General features: G+C 36.9%; 1 protein-coding gene across 2 annotated transcripts in view; it reads left to right on the forward strand.

Annotated features, from left to right (window-relative positions):
- The window catches only part of ACTR2 (actin related protein 2), a 36174-nt gene that overhangs the window by 10686 nt on the left and 5422 nt on the right, over window positions 1-20066 (forward strand). For both annotated transcript variants that reach the window (XM_041755892.1, XM_041755893.1), the window contains 6 exons: window positions 2575-2790; window positions 6545-6617; window positions 10742-10878; window positions 13526-13675; window positions 15803-15948; window positions 19724-19856. In XM_041755892.1, coding sequence (XP_041611826.1) covers window positions 2575-2790; window positions 6545-6617; window positions 10742-10878; window positions 13526-13675; window positions 15803-15948; window positions 19724-19856 — 855 coding nt within the window. The remainder of the gene's footprint in view (window positions 1-2574; window positions 2791-6544; window positions 6618-10741; window positions 10879-13525; window positions 13676-15802; window positions 15949-19723; window positions 19857-20066) is intronic.

Consider the following 20066-nt stretch of genomic DNA (forward strand, 5'->3'; position numbering starts at 1 on the left):
TGTAAGCAGCTTTGACACAGATGAATATCAGGCATTTCTAGTGTTTTATATTTTAACTAGTAACAGTATCTTTTTGGAGTTTTCTTTTGGATAAATGAAAACATTTAAATGGAAATTCCTATATTTATTCTAAATAAAAGATCATGCATTAGTGTAAAATCTTAAAGAGATTAAGAGTACATTTATAGAGAACCGTGTAGGCTTTAATAAACTTTTTTAATGGAATTTCCTTTTAGGGATTTAATTGTGGTTTTAAAGTGTGTTCACTCTGTTTTCCAATTTGAGGTGTCATTGTTCAGAATAATTCTTGGCAAATATAATCTATACTGCCTGCTTTTCGTAAAATATAAATGCCTTTGAAACAGCATCTCAGACAGTTTCTGTGATTTCTCATTCTTTCAGGCAACAGGTGGTAGTTTAGGCTTGAAGTTCAGGGATGAAGTAAGTGGGTGGTAAAAATCTAAGGTTCTGAGGTATGAGGGCAAGTTACATGCTCTTGGCATTTGTATTTTTTGAAGTTGAAATGTTCTAGGGAAGATGATATGTTTTATGATTTTTTAATTAAAATTTTAGATATGGATAAATTTTTGAATTAGGTGTTTGAGTTACTCCAAATTATTTGCACTAATTTCGTAGGTTAACACCCTTTTCCATTTTAACTGCCCTTTTTTTTTTTTTTTTTCAGAGGAATGGTAAAATATTCAGTGCCAGATGTTTCTTTCAGTTAATCCTTTAGGATATCTGTTTTAGAAGTAGATAGATGAGGCTTTTATTTTGAGTTCGTATTGGGTCAGACATGTAAAGCTCTATTCTTGCATGGAAATAAAAGTAAATATTCTGATGAAATCAAATCAGACTTATTCTAAATTTGATGAACTATAGTTGTGAATGTGTATCGATTATATAAGCCATCTAATAGAATGATACATTCTAAAGGAAAGTAAGTAACAAAATTGTGTATTATATTTGTTAATGGTTAAAAGTAACGTATGTTCTTGTAGGTATAGATTCCACCCTAACATTTTATTAAGTGGTTAGAATGTATAGCAGAGTTGTACGAATTTTACAGTGAAACCTGTATATCCATCACTTAGATTCTGACATTAATATTCACTCTGCTGACATATCACATTTTATTTATTCATCCCTCCATCAGCCTCTCGATATATTCCAAGTATCAACATACTTCTAAAGTAATTTACCATATGCATGTCATTGACTAGAATTCACAGATGCAGATTTTTAATTTTCCATTTTCCTATCAGATGATTTTAAACAGTTAATATTTAAGAAATTTGAGTATTTAAGTTATGCTAATATTACTTTATAAGAAATTAGTTGCAACAGAGAAATTTTAGTGAACATTTTTAGCATCTGCTTTAACTTTGTTTTTCCTTTTTGTTGTTGCTTTCAAGTGGATTTTCCAAAAATCTTTTTTTTTTTTTTTTTTTTTTGAGTTCTCACTCTGGTTTACCTCTGATCTTTTTTTAAATTGTCATTTTTTAAAGTTTTAAACTCATATATTTAAACCTCATTTTGAGACATTTTATGTTAATTTTAACATTTCATTTCCTCATGTTTTAAACTTATGGTATTGTAGCAAACAGTAGCTGTTTCTGATAGCTTTTTTAAGTTGAATTTATCAGTATATGTAGAAATCAGGATTATTTATCTTGACAAGCTGATTTTTAAAATAAATTCTACAACATCATTAGCCTTATTATACATACAAAATTTGACTTTTCAAATGTGGGTCATCTTAAGTATGCTCTGGCTCTCCTTGGAGACAAGACTTGTGAGTACTCTGCTTCTTGTGTGCTAGCATAGTTTTCCAGTATTATACTTTAAGGTTGGAAATGTTGCTCATGAGATAATTTTTAAAAATTGTTTCCCTGTGTCTTAATTTTTGGTATCTCTACAAATTTCCATTGATCTTGATGAGACATATATATAGAAACTTAATTTCAATTCTGAGGCATGTGCAGGTAGAAATTTGTGAAATTTGTAAGTTACGTGGTGCATATTTGCATTATTACAATATAATAATCATTTTATTTTTAACTTTCATTATGCTTTATAGTACATTAAAACGTATCATTTACACTTACCATTTCGATATTTAGTACAAAGACGTGTGCTGCATGCATTGAGCATTTTTCTACAAGTTTTTTTTCCCTGATGTGCTATTTCACATATCACAGGCCTTATTTTTTGAACATTTGAGCAAAAGAAACAGATGAAACCTCATACAAAACCCTCCAAAATATGAAAATGTGGGGTTTATTTGTGCTAATGCTCTTCTTTTGGAAACATATGTATTAAAGGTAAGGTCCATTTATTGATTTAAACCACGTTGTACATAAAAATTTATTATTCATGATTAAACTTTCCAAGGCATTGTTCTTGAAAGAAAAGATTTTTTAAACTTGTGGAATGAAGAACTTTATCTGAAAGTGCCAGAAAAATTAAAATTAAATTATCCCCAAGTTTTCCAAAAATATCATGGAAATGTAATTTTCTAAAGATATTTTATGCAAAAATTTGGCCTAAAGCCTTGATATTATACTTTTCTAGGATCTTATGGTTGGTGACGAGGCAAGCGAATTACGCTCAATGTTAGAAGTTAACTACCCTATGGAAAATGGCATAGTACGAAATTGGGATGACATGAAACACCTGTGGGACTATACATTTGGACCAGAGAAACTTAACATAGATACCAGAAATTGTAAAATCTTACTCACAGAACCTCCCATGAACCCAACCAAAAACAGAGAGAAGATTGTAGAGGTAAGTTTTTAAATGTATATATGTGCTTCTGTGATATGGTGTTAAAGCAAAGATTCTTTTACCATTGTTATTAAGGATAAAGACAATGAAAATAATTGTTTCCCCCCCAGATCCTATTAACTAGTCATTATTTCTAAGTAGGATATATCAGTAAACAAAATAAAATCCTACTGCCATGGATCTTACATTCTGGCAGGTGACACCCACCCCTCTACGCCACCCCACCCTTGCCACCCAAAAAGTGAGTTAATTGAATGGTTCCTTAGAAGAATATAGATGATAAAGGAGGGGGGGGAGAGCAGGTTAAGGGAGGTGGGGGTTATATTTTTCATAGAGTTCGAGAGTAGGCTTCTGAGAGAAGGTGATGTTTAAACAAAGAGTAAGGGAATCTGCCAGGAAATATGGGGTAAAAGCATTCCAGACAAAGGAAGTAGCCAATGTGAAGGTCTTAGAATGGGAACAAGCCGGGTATATTAGAGTCCGCAAGGAAGCCAGTATGGAAAAGCAACAGGAGATGAGGCCAGAGAAATAATAGGACAGGATCATCTAGGGCCTTTCAGGCCCTTAGAATTATTCTTTTACTCCAAGTGAAATGAAACATGTCACACAGAAGGGACATGCTCCAATTTAGATTTCTGTGGCTGCTGTGTTTTGCGTAGACCATATTTGAAGATTTTCACTTATCAAGGCAGAAAATGATAGTTAGGATTAGGTGTAATAGCAGCAGAAGTAATGAGAAGTGGCCGGACTGTGGATCTATTTTGAAGGTAGGGCCAAAGCATTTTTTAATGCATTAAATATGGGTAACAGAGGGGAGAGTCAGAGATGACTCCAAAGGTTTTGGCTTGGGCATGTGGAGGATGATGTTACCATTAACTGAGATGGGAAAAGACTGAGATAAGTAGACCAGGATTTGAGGGGAATAGATCGGGAGTTCAGTTTTGGTCAGCCTTCATTAGACATCAATCAAAAATGTCAGAGAGATAGAGGTACCCTCCCCCTTTTCAAAAGTTCATGTTATGCCACTCCACTTTTATATGAGAAAGGGGGGAAAGTGAAAATGGCATCAGCACTTGTTTTGCAGCGAGCCTATAGAGGCAGCGTACACCCTGCACAGCGGGAGTAGCCCCGTCAAGCTCCTCTCCTTCCCCGGACCTACACTCAGCATCAGGGCACCATAGCTTTGAACTGTGTCTGTGAGCATCTGTGCTTTATCTCATTTTGTTTTCTGCATCCATTAGCAAGATTTTCCCTAGAGTATCAGAAAAGCCTAAGGAGGTTATTTTTGGGGTTGGGAACACTCACAACATTTTTCCATATAAATTAATGGTAATTGCTTCTTTGGATTTATAATATTTCAGCTTTACCTAAGTTTTCGTAGGATTGCTCTTTTTTTCCAATAGCAGGGAGACCTATAAAAGATCAAGTTCAGGAGAAAAGCCTGAGGCTACAGATAGCAACTTGGGAATCATCAAGATATAGATAATCAGTTCACCAGGGAAGTGGGAGCAGATAGTAGTGAGAAGGCTAAGGACCAGGGAGGTGGGAGTTAGCAACAGGAGATTGGAAGGGCTCTTTGGGAAGCAGGTTCAGAGAGCAAGAAGTAGTCTGCATTCTTCATAGTGTAGATAAGTAGCTTCTCAAGGTTGTCTTTCATTATGTTTTGTTTTATATGAGGTAGATACTATGTGTCTTTGGTTATATATGAAGTAAAAACTTGTATTTTTTTTTTTTTTTTTTTGTAAAACAAAATCTGTTTTAGTGGCTTTGCAGATAGAACTTAATGTTAATATTGTTTTATTTTTATGACCATATTTAGGTGTTGATGGAAATTTTGGAAGGATTTTAGAAGAGATTGTTGCTAGACAATATTTTTAAATTCTGGATTAAACTTAAGTTTTATATTAAGTGTTTTAAAATTTTAAGATCCTGGTGTTATTTACAGAATCCATGTAATTCCTAATGGCTTATATCTTATTACTTTTTTTCCTCCCTAATCACTCCTAGAACTGTGAAAGATAGCCTATATTGTGTTAGTTCATATTTTAGTTGCAATTTATTCTAAGTGGTTTATAAGTACTAGTACTTTGTGACGAATAAGTAGTTATTTGTAATTGGTATTTTATTTTTAGCAGTGCATTGTAAAATCAGAGAAGAGGTATTTTTACATTAAATCAAAAGGTTCCTCCTACACATGGAAACTTCTTCAGGAAAGCAGTTCGGTGTTGGAATGAACCAAGTTTCCTTTCAGATGAAAAGTTAGGGAGATGACATGACACCTGGATGCCTCTTCTGCTAGCTAGTTGTGTGTATGTGTGTATTTATTTATTTATTTCCCTGCCCCTAGAATGACAAGTATTGGTCTCGCCTTATATTAATATTCTTTTTACTTGGGGGTGCAAATTTGGCTGTGACTGATAATGCCCTACTTTAATCTCATCCAGAAAGCTGATTTAGTACTACAAATACTTTCTAATTATCTTACAAATAAAACCAAATTCTGATGGACTTTCAAGATGACAAATGCAAATTCATCTTCCACTCTTCGGTTTTCTTCCCTGTAGAGGGAGAATGGGGGATGATGGAATAGAATACTGGTTAGAATATCTAGTTGCTTAAGTGATGCATATATGTTTCAGAGTTCTAACATTTAAACCCTTTGTGATTCTCATTGTGATCAGTTATAAAATGTCTAGGTATCTAGATTTTCACAGTGGTGGGCAGCACTGCCAGTCAAGTAGTACTCACTGTAGATGGTAGAAAAAGTCCTACAGAATGTTCCCAGCCCACCTGGACTACAGAGAATGAGCATGGTTGTGACCAGATAGCACAAGGAGACTCCTCCGTTTGGTGTGGTTCAGCTGAGAGTGGTGCCATAGCTGCCACAACTGGGGCTCAAGCTGGGAGAGTGGGCGTAACAGCTAGGCAGTTTCTATATCTGCCAGCATTCGGGAATTACTGCATTTATTTTTGTCTTCCTGCCCTGATGGTTTACTACTTTCTTCTTCTTCTTTCTTCTTTCTTCTTTCTTCTTTCTTCTTCTTCCTCCTTCTTCCTTCTCCTCTTCTTTCTTCTTCTTTCTTCTTCTTTCTTCTTCATTTCTTCTTCCCTTTTTTTTTTTTTCTTTTTTTCTTTTTCTTCTTTTTTTAACTGCTGGTGGTAGAGCTCCAGGCTTGGCCCAGGTTGGAGCAAAGGAGTTGGGGGAGGGTTAGCAGTTAAGCAATTTCTATAGTTTGTCCTTAAAGATATTTTTATTAAGGGACATCATTAAAGAAAGGCTTGTTCAAATGCAGAAATCTTTTTTCCACTCCAATTAACCATTAACTAAGACACTCAGAAATCTTTCCTTTGGGGGCACCTGTGTGGCTCAGTGGATAAGCATCTGTCTTTGACTCAGGTCATGATCCTGGCTCCCCGGATCGAGTCCCACATCGGGCTCCCTGCAGGGAGCCTGTTTCTCCCTCCCTCTGCCTGTGTCTCTGCCTCTCTCTGTCTCTCGTGAATAAATAAGTAATCAAAAAAAAAAAAAAAACTTTATAGTACTTATGAAATACTTGAGGACTCAGTATACATCTGAAATTCTGTTCCCCCGCGCTGGAGCTCTGTGACAGCTGAGGAGAATGGAGGACTCCTTTAGGTCCCTTTTGATTCTGTTTTAACAACTAATCTACTCTGTGATGTCAAGAAAGCATAAAAGTATTTATTATGTACCTTCTAAATACCAGCATTTCTTTCTTTCCTTTTGCATTTTCAGGTAATGTTTGAAACTTACCAGTTTTCTGGTGTGTATGTAGCTATCCAGGCAGTTCTGACTTTGTATGCTCAAGGTAGGTGAAACTTGACTTTTAAAGTAACTCAGCAGACATTAAGTACATTTTATGTCAGAGGAATTTGATTTTTCAGTAAGTTATAAATCCCAGAAAAGCACGGTATTTATATATTTATTTAAATTTTTTTCCGGGTACCTGGGTGGCTTGGTGGTTGAGTGTCTGCCTTCGGCCCAGGGAGTGATCCTGGAGTCCTGGGATCGAGTCCCACGTCAGGCTCCCTGCATGGAGCCTGCTTCTCCCTCTGTCTATGTCTCTGCCTCTCTCATGAATAAATAAATAAAATCTTAAAAATAAATAAATATTTTCAAGTATTCAAATATTTTCACAATTTCTAAACTTTGTCAAATAAAATATTACATATATTTTTATTTCCTTCCTTAAAAGAAAAGACTTAAGGTAAAAAGAAAACTTCTCAATTTTTAAAAAGTAGGAGGTTCCCTGTTTTAGACTATTTGTAAATATTTTTCATGCAGTAAGGAGTGAATATGGAATTTGTCCTTAGAATTTGGCAGAGCTAAAAAAAAATACATTAGAGATCCAAAAAAATTAGCATAAAGTCTTGCTTGTTGTATACACAGTAGAGGAGAAGGTACACAGTTGGAAGTGCCTTCCTAACTTATGTTTTCTTGGTGCTGCCATTAGTAACTGCCTCCCTTACTATTGAGAATAAAAATTGGCTGTGATTGAGCGTGTACCTTTGGCTCAGGTCATGATCCTGGGGTCCTGGGATCGAGTCCTGCATTTGGGTCCTTGCAGGGAGCCTGCTTCTGCCTCTGCCTGTCTCTACCTCTCTCTGTGTCACTCATGAATTAAAAAAAAAAAAAAAAATTGGCTGTGTGGGGAGTTCTTTATATTCTACTAGTCTTAGTAGAGAATTTATGGGGCTCTCAGATATGTGCCACATAGTCTGTTAGGCACTTGAAATGTGAAGATGCCCCCAAAGAATTTAGAGTCTAATAGGGAAAAAGATATAGAAACAGATAATTTCACTCAGCATGTCAGAGAAGGTTTCTGAAGGAAGTGACACCTGAGCTAAGTCTTCAGCCTTAGTAATTAGTGTGTATGACATAGTCCTTAGAAGACTCACTTTGATATTGTGATGACCCATCTAATTCTAAACATGAATTAGTAAAAAAAAAAAAAAAAAAAAATCACCTTGGAAAAATACATGTTGGCTTATTAAACTGTCTTCAGTACTACCTATAGACACTTAGAAAATTCTTGGAGGAATTAAATTTTTAAAGAAGCTTTTATTCATTCACCAAGTGGAATGTACCTTGCACTGTGTTTAGTGCAGAGGAGGTAGTAGTAAATAAGGTAGATGTCATCTCTTCTTGACCTTAAGATGATTATATTCCAGCTGTGAGTAATTTTCCTTTAAAGAGGAATTAAAAATCACTTGTTACTTTACAAGGAGTGTGCCTGCACCAAGGCAATTTTATTTCATTTTTAGAAAAATAAATTTTAGAAATTATTTTAGAAAATACTTTGAAAAAAAACATAACTAAAAAATTTGAATCTAAGTTGGTGATAAGTTTCGTTTAGGTGGTGAGGATGGGACAGTTCTGCTGAAGTGAATTTTTGTTTGAATTGTATTTGAATAAAACTGACCTTAACAGATTTTTCTAGCAGTATTCATGTATTTCTGTCCAATGAGAAGATACCCTCTCTTAATTACTGATATTTAGCCATTTTTTTGTTCAACTGTTGAATCCTTAATTTTGAGAAATGATAGTCTAGTAATAACCTAAAGAAGTCTGAGCCACAGTACATTCTACTAAGTGAGGTGGTTAGTGCTAAACAATAGGAAGAAGATATTTGGAGCCATAGAAGGGTTGTGAATAAGGGAAGTGACGTAGTGAGTTAGGAAGCTATGTTTGACTGCATGCTACAGATAGGATTGAAGGGAAAAACTGGAAATTAGGGAATCTGGAGGTTAGAGTTGTCAGGAAAGGTGAAAATGAACAGGTACAAACTCAACCTTCAAGAATCCATAGGAATCAAAGTGGAGAGAATGGGTACTCCAGTAGCAAAATGGTGTGCCCCTGGAAATGGGTCAGATTTGTACAGGGGAGGGCTAATCTGTAACCTATGGGAGTAGGAGAAAATAAGGTGAAGGTGGATGAGAAGGTCTGTTTGGAAAATGAAATGTAAATCCCTTCTTTAGTTAATGTTACTGGGAGTATTTTTGAATTAATGATGTGGATTCCTCTTTTTACACTGAAATGTTTCTTTTCGAGAGGAATGCAGCAATAAAAGGCAGTAGATGATTTTTATGAAGCTTTTTATGAAAGAAAATCATCAATCAAGACATACCAGCTTCAAAGGGAGATGGATTGAATGAATGTATCAAAGATGAATCATGAGTAAATATTATAGTGCATTCAAGTTTGTATTAAGAAAGGGAGAGAGCGGGGCAGCCCTGGTGGCTCAGCGGTTTAGCGCCGCCTTCAGCCCAGGGCCTGATCCTGGAGACCCGGGATCGAGTCCCACGTTGGGCTCCCTGCATGGAGCCTGCTTCTCCCTCTGCGTGTGTCTCTGCATCTCTGTCTCTCTCTCTCTCTCTGTATCAATCATTAATAAGTAAAAATAAAAATAAGAAAGGGAGAGAGCCTATTCAAGGATGTGAAAATGATAAAATAACAGGTAAGAAAAATCACTTCTTGGCCTTTTGGGCAAGATCAAGTGAAGAAAATTGTAAACATTGCATATTATAAGATTAAAAAAAGTTTTTTGTTTTTTGTTGTTGTTGTTAAAAACATTATTAGACTATTAACTATTAGAAAATTTGAGTCAGAAAAAGGTTTTTGTTTTTGTTTTTTTCCTGAATTAACCCTAATGCAAATGGTAACATTTGCAGTCACTTTTATTTTAAATATATGTATGGGAAACAAGGCAGCTTCTTTGCTGTTCTTTTAGTATAAGGTTCAACTGACATTGTCTTTCTGTCTCTGGTGAATAATTGAAGTGATCCTTTGGCTAACCAAGATTAATGGTTCTCAAGTGTCCAGCTATCTAGTATCAATAGGAATTTTTCCAAAACAGAGTTTGGAATATATTATTAAAAAAAAATAATAAGTACATTATTTCAACAAGTTCACTATCAATTCGTGTAGTATTTATATCTCACAATGGTTTTCATAAAAGTTACTGTGATGCTTTAGAAAGTTTCACTTCAGGGGCACCTGGGTGGCCCTGTCGGTTAAGCATCTGCCTGCAGCTCAGGTCATGATCCCAATGTCCTGAGATCCAGCCTGGCATGGGGCTCTCCGCTCCCTGGGGGGACCTGCTTCTCCCTCTGCCTCAGCCTGCCCCTCCCCTACTTGTGTTCTCTCTCTGTCAAATAAATAAAAAAAAATATTTTTTATTAAAAAAAGAAGGGGGGGGATCCCTGGGTGGCTCAGCGGTTTAGCGCCTGCCTTTGGCACAGAGTGTGATCCTGGAGTCCCGGGATCGAGTCCCACGTCAGGCTCCCTGCATGGAGCCTGCTTCTCCCTCTGACTGTGTCTCTGCCTCTCTCTCTCTGTGTCTCATGAATAAATAAATAAAATCTGTAAAAATAAATAAATAAAAAAAGAGGGGGATCCCCAGGTGGCTCAGCGGTTTAGCTCCACCTTCGGCCCAGGGTGTGATCTTGGAGACCTGGGATCGAGTCCCACGTCGGGCTCCCTGCGTGGAGCCTGCTTCTCCGTCTGCCTTTGTCTCTCTCTCTCTCTCTCTCATGAATAAATAAAATCTTTTTTAAAAAATTAAATTAAAAGAAAATTTCACTTCAGGGCAATTCAGGGATCAAGATTAAATTGGAAAGAAAAATAAGCGAATTATACTGAGCTTTAAGAACATGTTTTTCAGTATAGGTTTCAGAATCTTTCTTCCCATCTCCTGGGGTAGCGCGTGGTTAGACTAAAAGTCTCACAAGAGACGTGTGTGAGAGAACACTCACTTTAGTGTCTAGATGTTAGAAGTAAATTGCAAAATAACAAATAATAAAGAAATGCTGACTTCTAGACCATTCTGGTTGGTGAAGTTTCTAGTTTGGCTTCTGTACTAATTTTTGAAATTTGCTCACTCTGATTTTTCTGATTTGGCTTTTTATTTAAAACCTACTGGTTCTCACACAGGTTTATTGACTGGAGTAGTGGTGGACTCTGGAGATGGTGTAACTCACATATGTCCAGTGTATGAAGGCTTTTCTCTCCCTCACCTTACCAGGAGACTGGATATTGCTGGAAGGGATATTACCAGATATCTTATCAAGGTAAGCAGAAGAAGGTATCACAGAAATTTGCTTTTAGAGGCACCTGGGTGGCTCAGTCAGTTAAGTGTCTGCCTCCAGCTCAGGTCATGATCCCGGGGTCCTGGGATGGAGCCTTGCAATGTCCCTACTCAGCAGGGAGCCTTCTCCCTCTGCCTTTTACCTTGCTTGTGCTTGCTTTCTCCCCCGCCCTCTTTCTCTCAGTGTCACATAAGTAAATAAAATATTTTTTAAAAAAGAAGAAAGAAAGAAAGAAATTGGCTTTTGTAATTTGGTTTTTACTGACTTAACATATTTGAATGTATCCTGTCAGGATCATAGCAGATCTTCTGTACCACAGAGGGAATGACCCATTTACCCCATTATTCATATAAAAAACCGGTGTAAGATTTACACACATGCTCTCAGGTATAGTAATGAGAATAGAATACATCATTACGTAATTATGTTTGCTACTCCTGAGGACTGGGGACTAAGAAGAGACCTTAAAACTTCTTGAACAAGAGAGGCAGCCTTTTCTGCCATAAAACCTTTCTTTGAGGGGCACCTGGGTGGCTCAGTCTTTTAAGTGTCTGCCTTCGGCTCAGGTCATGGTCTCACGGTCCTGGGATTGAGCCGCACATTGTCAGAGTCCCTGCTCAGCAGGAAGTCTGCTTGTCCTCCTTCTGTCTCCCCTCATCCCCCCTGCTTGTGCACGCATGCGCGCGCTCTCTCAAATAAATAAAATCTTTAAGAAAACAAAAACCATGTGTTAAAACCATAATCTTGATTGGATTCCCTTTTCTTGTCTTTCCCCAGAAAAACAGTGATAGTAAATTAATGATGCTTGATTAAAAACAGGGCCCAGTTAGAGCACCTGGGTGGCTCAGTCAGTTAAGCATCTGACTCTTGGTTTCAGCTCAGGTCATGATCTGAGGGCTATGAGATTGAGCCCAGTGTCAAGCCCCACATTGGGCTCTGCACTGGGTAGCGAGTCTGCTTGAGATTCTCTGCCTCTGCCCTACTGGCACAGATGTGCAAGATCTCTCTCAAAACTTTAAACAATCGGGCCCAGTTGTACCAGACTTCAATATTTAGTAGTTTTCATGGAATATATCCAGTTTTTAGTGTTTACTACATATTAAAGTTTAGTTCTAAATATAATTAGTATAATTTTATTTAAAATATTGCTGAAATGGGATGCCTAGGTCGCTCAGTGATTGAGCATCTGCCTTTGGCTCAGAGCATGATCCCAAAATTCCGGAATTGAGTCCCACATCGGGCTCTCTGCATGAAGCCTGCTTCTCCTCCCTCTGTCTCTGTCTCTGCCTCTCTCTCTCTGTGTCTCTCGTGAATAAATAAATAAATAAAATCTTATAAAAAAAAAAAATCTTATAAATAATAAAATATTGCCTGAGAAAGCATATAAGACTGTCATTTAGAGGCATGAGTTTTGTTTTGTTTTGTTTTTTTAGTTTAGACTGGTTAGTATAACTAGTGGTTATACCCCAGGTCAGTGGCTCCTCCACCAGGGGTGATGCTGTCCCCCAGGGACATTTTGCAATGTCTAGAGAGAGACATGTTTTGGTTTCTCCAGCTGTGTAGGAATGCTACTAAACATCCTACAGTGAATGGGCAGCCCCCACAACAGAGAGTCATTAAGGTCCACAATGTATCATTGGTGCTCCTGTTGAGAAACTCTTCTTGGGTGATGTCTGTGCAGTAAAATGGGTTTGTATTAAGTCTTCACCTTGACATTGAGTTCCTTTCATCTCATTTAAGTAATGAGATTAAGTTAATGAAAACTATAATATTCTCATTCCAAGCGAAAATTCCGTTTGAGGAATTTCCAGGGATTTTCTCACAGAGATTAGGGGATTAATTTTTAAGTTTTTATATGAAAAGTCCAATTTATTCATGATGCATATTATGGCTTTTCTTGTTTCTTTTTGTTTGTTTTGTTTTTAGCTACTTGAATTCTCATTGTGTATTTGATTAGCAAATGCTCTTGCTAATATAAATATTATCAGATATAATATTAGAAGTTAGGGATAAAACTTTCTAAGACCTAGGGGTATTTCATGAGTATAGCATTAATTGAGCAAATGGCAGATTATAGGAGTCTGGTACTAAACTATTTATTAATACGTAGACTTTTGATTATTTATCAAAACCATCTAAACATTAGCACTCAAGCAGTAATTTTTATTTTTATTTATTTATTTTTCTTATTTATTTATTTATTTATGATAGTCACACAGAGAGAGAGAGAGGCAGAGACACAGGCAGAGGGAGAAGCAGGCTCCATGCACCGGGAGCCCGACGTGGGATTCGATCCCGGGTCTTTAGGATCGCGCCCTGGGCCAAAGGCAGGCACCAAACCGCTACGCCACCCAGGGATCCCCTCAAGCAGTAATTTTTAAAAACTAGCTTAGTTTTTTTAACTTGTTTTACCCATTTATTATTCATGAACTGTTCATTCTTTCACTCTCTGTACAATCGAAATATAAATCCTTCTATGGAAAGTACTACTCCTATTTCTGAAACCTTCTGTAAGACCTAAGGATTCACTGTCCATTTGTTATGGGCATGAGCTATTTCGTGAGCCGTGATAGCTTTTGCCAGAGTTGAACTCACAGAATAATTGTGAATTTACTGTTTTTTGTATCAGCTGCTGCTTTTACGAGGATATGCCTTCAACCATTCTGCTGACTTTGAAACAGTTCGCATGATTAAAGAAAAATTGTGTTATGTGGGGTATAATATTGAGCAAGAGCAGAAGCTGGCCTTAGAAACCACAGTATTAGTTGAATCTTATACAGTAAGTATTTCCAGTATTTAATATATATGTGGGTTTAAAATGGAGGACCATGATCATTGGTGTGTGCTTATGTAGGTTTTCTTAGAATCCGTATTTTTGTTTTTGGGTTGTTATGGTATGTGTATATATGTGACCTTTAATGTCTTTCTATAATAAGTTTCTTTGATTTAGTTATTTTAGACACCACATAATGTGAAATACGGCAAGAACCATAACTTGCTTTTCTACCTTAAGACATAATTAGATAAGAGATGTTATTTTGAGATTCTAGTATCTGGAGTAGCATTTTTCAACATGTGTTTACTTTGTCTGGTAAGTTTGGGAGTCGGTTCCGCTTTACTGAAGAATTTCTCAGAATCTTTGTTGTGCTAGTATGTGTGTGCCTGTGAGAATATGGCATACTGCCTGTTTCTCAGCCTTATTAGACTACAGGATTCCAGCATTTCATGCATGACAGTCGTGTTGTATGAAGCACACTTTGGCAAGTGCTCATCCTGTAGCATTGCTCCAATAACTCAGCAGGTGGCAGTCTTTTCCTGACTGTATTTTCTTAATGAGATGTTCAAAACAGACGTTAACTTGAAAGTGTAACTGGGAAGACTCAGAACTCAGACCCCTGGTTATACTAGGGGAGTTGATTCTACCTGCATTTTTAACTTCTTGTTATCTTAATTGTCATCTGGGTTTAAAGTACTTCCATATCTCGTATTTGATCTAGTTATTACTAAAACGAAATCAAGTAATAGGCAGTAAAAGCAAGTATTCTTCAACCATTTGATTCATGTAGGCTCTGCAGATCACAAGTATGTTTGAAATAGTCATTTTAAGAATAACTTAATTTTTATAAAATTGTCTTATTTTTAAGCAATACTGATCCAGATAATTGACAAGCAACTTAATGATCTCCAGATTTGCCCTGGCGATTCTTTTCTAAAGCTTTTTTGAAGGACGCCTGGGTGGCTCAGTGGTTGAGCATCTGACTTTGGCTCAGGGCATGGTCCTGGAGTCCTGGGATCGAGTGCTGCGTTGGGGAACCTGCATCTCTCTCTGCCTCTGTGTGTGTGTGTGTGTGTGTGTGTGTGTGTGTGTGTGTGTCTCATGAATAAATAAGTAAAATAAGATAAATAAAATTTAAAACTAAAGCTTTTTTGATAGTACCTCTAGATTTATAATTTTTCACCTACATGACTTATTTGGAAGAATATGGCATGAGAAAAAAGATGAGGGAACTACAAATGTCAAACATGTTTTATTTAATTTCTCCCCTCCTTTCTCAAAGAATTTGAGGTGGATTACAAAATATATAGTTGACCCTTGACCAGCACAGGGGCTGGGAGCGCCATTCCCCTATGCATTGTATAACTTTTGACTCCCTCAAAACTTAACCACTAATGACCTCCTGTTATTGCCTTGCCAATAACATGAACAGTTGACTAACACATATTTTGTATATACATTATATACCATGTTCTTACAATAAAGTAAGGTAGAAAAGAAAATGTTAAGAAAATCATAAGGAAGAGAAAGTACATTTACAGTACTCTATTTATTGAAAAAGAACCGTGTGTCAGTAGACCCATGCAGTTCAAACTTGTGTTGTTGGGTCAGCTGCACAACAAATAAGAGTAGACTGATGAAACTGATGATGGCAAAAGAGTAAAGTTTCACAGTGTAATTATTTGGTAAATTCTTTAAAGTTTTTAACTGAATGTGTCTATGCTCTGCTACATGGTAAAAATAAATCACAAATATGTTAAAATAGAGAAGCAGCATTGACACCAGCAGTAATCCAAATGCACAAGTTTATTGCTTCCTTTTTATGCTCAACTGCACACAGCAATGGAACATAACACATCCATGCATTGGTGATTTTTCCAAGAAATTCCTGATGTGTTGGAGCATGGCATGTTGGCATGTTCTGTATTTTTAAAAACAGAACAGCATGATAATAACTAACCGTATTTTATTTTACCTTTTTTTCCTTTTTGAAAGACTTATTTTAGAAGAAACATGTTGATAAGTGATTTTGGTTATAGAACAGATGTGTTTGAAGTACTAGTGTTCTAAAGAACACTGGGAAATTTTTTAATGTTTTGCTGACTAATACCTGTTATTCTTGGTTCCTAGCTCCCAGATGGCCGCATTATCAAAGTTGGGGGAGAGAGATTTGAAGCACCAGAAGCTTTATTTCAGCCTCACTTGATCAATGTTGAGGGAGTAGGTGTTGCTGAATTGCTTTTTAACACAATCCAGGCAGCTGACATTGATACCAGGTACATCATAATGATAGTTTCAAAGTTATTTGTCAGTAGATGGAGTGTGTGCAGTTAAAATGACCAAGTTGTCTATTACCCTACTCATGTTTTTGAACACATAAGGCAAAAGAATGTTTTGAGGGTGGCACTGGATGTGGAGTATATATCATTGAGTCTCAGAAACGACCTTAAACTTTTTTTTTAATAGTTCAAAATTAAGGAAAAATTTCAAGAATGATATAGAGAACTCATGTATACCCTCTACCCAGTGTCACATTCTTAGTTTGATGTTGTGCATGTTTCTTCTGTCATTCTCCCTCTCTCATTTTTCTTGAGCCTTTTGAGAGTACGTCGAGCACGTAAGTAAGTCCTCTTTACTCCTCAGTACTTGCTTTGTATTTCCTGAGAAGAGAGGTGTTGTATTCTCTTACAGCCACAGTGCGGTTATTGAGCTCAGGAGATTGATTACTGATCTACTGTTAGCTGCCATCCACTTTTCAGTTTCACCTCCTGTCCCAGTAATGTCCTTTATACAGTTCTTTCCCTCAGGCGATTATCAAGTCTATGATCACACAGTGTATATAGTTGTCATGTCTCTTTTATCTTTTTATGACAGTGACATCTTTTTAGACCACAGGCCAGTTATTTTAGAGAATTTTTCTCAACTTGAGTTTGAATATTTTCTCATGAGTAGATTCAGGTTACGGATTTGGGGCTGGAATACTACTTAGGTGGTATGTGCTTATCAGGGTCTCCCATCCACAGATGGGATCTGTTGTTTTTTGTTGGTGATATTAGTAGTAGTAAGCTCTTAATGAAGCTTCCTGTTTAGTTTTTGTATTTTTTCTTAGTTTATAAGTAATTTGTAGGAAAATTCTTCTCTTGCTGATGTGATGAATCACATTGATTGTTTTACGAGTGTTGAACCAGCCTTGCATCCCGGGGTAAATCCTACTTGGTCATGGTGAATAATCTTAATGTATTGTTGTATCCTATTGGCTAGTATTTTGTTGAGAATTTTTGCATCCATGTTCATCCGGGATATTGGTCTATAATTCTCCTTTTTGTAGGAAAATTCTTTGAGACTGTGTTGATCTCCTATTCCTCGTCAAACTCTGCCCACCACCCTTTTTAGTGTCTGTTGATGATTCTTGCCTAAATCCTTTTTTATTAAAGGTGATTTTCTAATTCTATCATTCCTTCTATATTTATTAATTAGCATTCTAGCATGAGGAGGTGCTTTTCCTTGTTTTGTTATCATGGACTCATGACTTTGTCTGGTGATTATAATTTATTACTGTCTTTATTTTGATGCTCACATTCTTCCTGATTTGGCCAGTGAGAGCCCCTTCAAACATACCTCTGTGTCCTTTGACATGCTGTTATCTCTTTGAGCACATTGTTTTGTGGCACAGGATAGTCCTGGCTTATCTATAATTTTGTGGATGAAACATTACCATATGTATAGTTGGAACTATATAAAAAGGATCCTTGGAAATACGACTGTCCCCACCCCTTGTTCTCCACCCTAGTTCTCTCTCTTGTAGGTCTCATTAGTTTCAGGCTTATCCTTTCTGAGTGTGTGCTTACACAAAAGGTAGCATAGTATAAATGCTTTTTTGCACTTTACTTCTTTGACTTAATATATCCTAAACAGTCCTGTACCATTTCCTAGGGGTCATCCTCCTTTTTTCCAGTGTATACATATCATGGTCTGTTCAGTGAATCTTGGTTCTTTAGGTAGATTCCAGTATTTTTGCACACAAATAATGTTGGAGTTAATAACCTTGTGCACACATTTTTGTACTGGTGGGTGTGTATATTCTGAAAAAATTTTGAGAGAGGGAATTGTTAGGTCAAAGGATAAATAAAGGCATGTAGTTTTGTTACTGCTCAGTGCCCTCTGTGGCAAGTGGGACCCTCCTCTTTCCTACCGTAATAGATGAGGGCACCTGTGTCTCCACAGCTGGTCATGGTTTGGCAGCTTTTTAACTTTTATGCCAGTCATGAGACTAATGTGATATCTCAATGTAGTTTGAATTTGTATTTTACTTAAAAGTGAAGGTGAACGTATTTTTCTATGTTTAGGGCTGGTTTTATCTTTTTCTGGTGGATTATCTGTTCATGGCTTTGGCTGCTGCTTCTGTAGAATTTTTGCAATTCTCCCTCTCCGTTTTTAAAAGTTCTTTTTATATTTATATTAATAGCTCTGTGATATCTATTGCAGATACATGTCCTAATTCCATTTGTCTCTTGCTTATAGTGTTTTTTGGCTATACAAAAATTTGTATTTACTCAGTATCAAATAAATTTATAACCTTTTATTGCACCCAGGATTTGAGTCCTAGTTGAAAAGCCTTTCTTCTATACACTCAGGTCATGGAGGAATTTACTCAGAAGCATTTTGTAAAAGGCAATTGTTTGCTTACTTGTCTGGTTAACCCTGAATTAAATAAGCACCAAGCGAATTTTTGTGCAATGACTGAGGAGCAGAATAATAATGGAAAGTAATAAAAATAGCAGTTGTCTTATAACAAGCAATCAATTTAATGGAAGATGATCCAAAAATCTAAACTTCTAGTAGGGAGTAAATTCTCATAGTAGGGATTATGTAGTTACTTTCATCCCTTGATTTAACAATCATTAATAGTAAAATTGCATTTGAAAGTGTATGCCTATTGGCGGTGATTCAAGTTTTGTCATTCCCAAAGCACTGGAGTCAGGTTCAGTACCCTTATGATAGAGTTAGCATTGAGAAGTAGCACAGCTCAACTTTTGTGTGTTCTGCATGTTCAAGATGTCCATGTAAATGCCGGTGGGTACCTACCATGTGTAGCCATATCTCAGCTGCAAATGCTATACTCATGTGCATACTTCTGCAAGTAAATATAAAAACCGCTCTTCTATAAGCTGGGATTATAATAGCCTGAGCCATTGGAAGCCAGTTTGAGTGAGGCTAAAATAGATGTGACTTGGCTCCTGAACTTTTCTATGAGAAGAGCTCCTCAGACCCTCACTCAGTTATGTTACTTTTACTGCATATGCAGTTACTTTAGATTTGATTATCTGGTATCATAACCATTAGCGTATTTTAAGGGAGAAAGAGAGGACTGCTATAATAAGCAAACACCTCAATCTCACCTAAAATAACAGCAGGCAGTTCCAAAGCAAAAGAACAAAAGGCAAATGGAAAAATTGAAAAGCAAGAACTGAAATCATAGTAGAAAATGGTTAATTATAGTAACAACCACATCACGGTGGCTCCAGGGAAGCACTGTGATAAGACATTCCAAATAGTGGAAGTTTATAATGTAAACTATGGTTATTATTGAATGCTCAATTACTGGAGCAGCTGGGTGGCTCAGTCAGTTGGGCATCCGACTCTTGATTTCGGCTCAGGTCGTGATCTCAGAGTTGTGAGATTGAACTTGGAGTCAGGCTTCATGCTTAGTGCAGAGTCTGCTTGTCCCTCTCCTCTGACTCCTCCCCGCCCCCCGGTGCTCGCTCACTCTCTCAAGAAAGAAAATCTTTTTTAATAAAGGCTCAGTTATATTTGCAAGAAAGTATGTCATATGCTTTAGAAGTCATTTCATTAAAATTACAGTATTTCACATGTACAGAGGGTTGGTTATCTAATGGCAGTGTGAATAGCAAACATTCAGCCCCGCAACTTTCATGTTGAGTTTTGTTTAATTCTCCCAGCAATCCCCCTGAGGCCGACAGATATAAAAGAAACTGAAAGACTGTTTTCCTCATCTGAAACCCCAAACGAGTACCTTTTATGTCCTTCCAGATCTGAATTCTATAAGCACATCGTGCTCTCTGGAGGATCTACTATGTACCCTGGGCTGCCATCACGGTTGGAACGAGAACTTAAACAGCTTTACCTAGAACGAGTTTTAAAGGGAGATGTGGAAAAACTTTCCGTAAGTATAGATCAATAATGCAACTGTTAACATACTTTTAAAACCCTGTAAAGTAGCTTGTGAATCTTGACAGCCACCAGAGGGAGCAAGAAGTCTTCCTAAACAAATTATTAATGCAGTCCCATGCAGCCTTGAAGAGCTAGGGAGAAGTCAATGACTGGAGGTAAGCTCTGTTTGAGAACGGTGGTACGGCCTGGCCAGCTCTGTATT

Source organism: Vulpes lagopus, chromosome 5, assembly GCF_018345385.1.
Source record: "Vulpes lagopus strain Blue_001 chromosome 5, ASM1834538v1, whole genome shotgun sequence".
NCBI lineage: Eukaryota > Metazoa > Chordata > Mammalia > Carnivora > Canidae > Vulpes > Vulpes lagopus.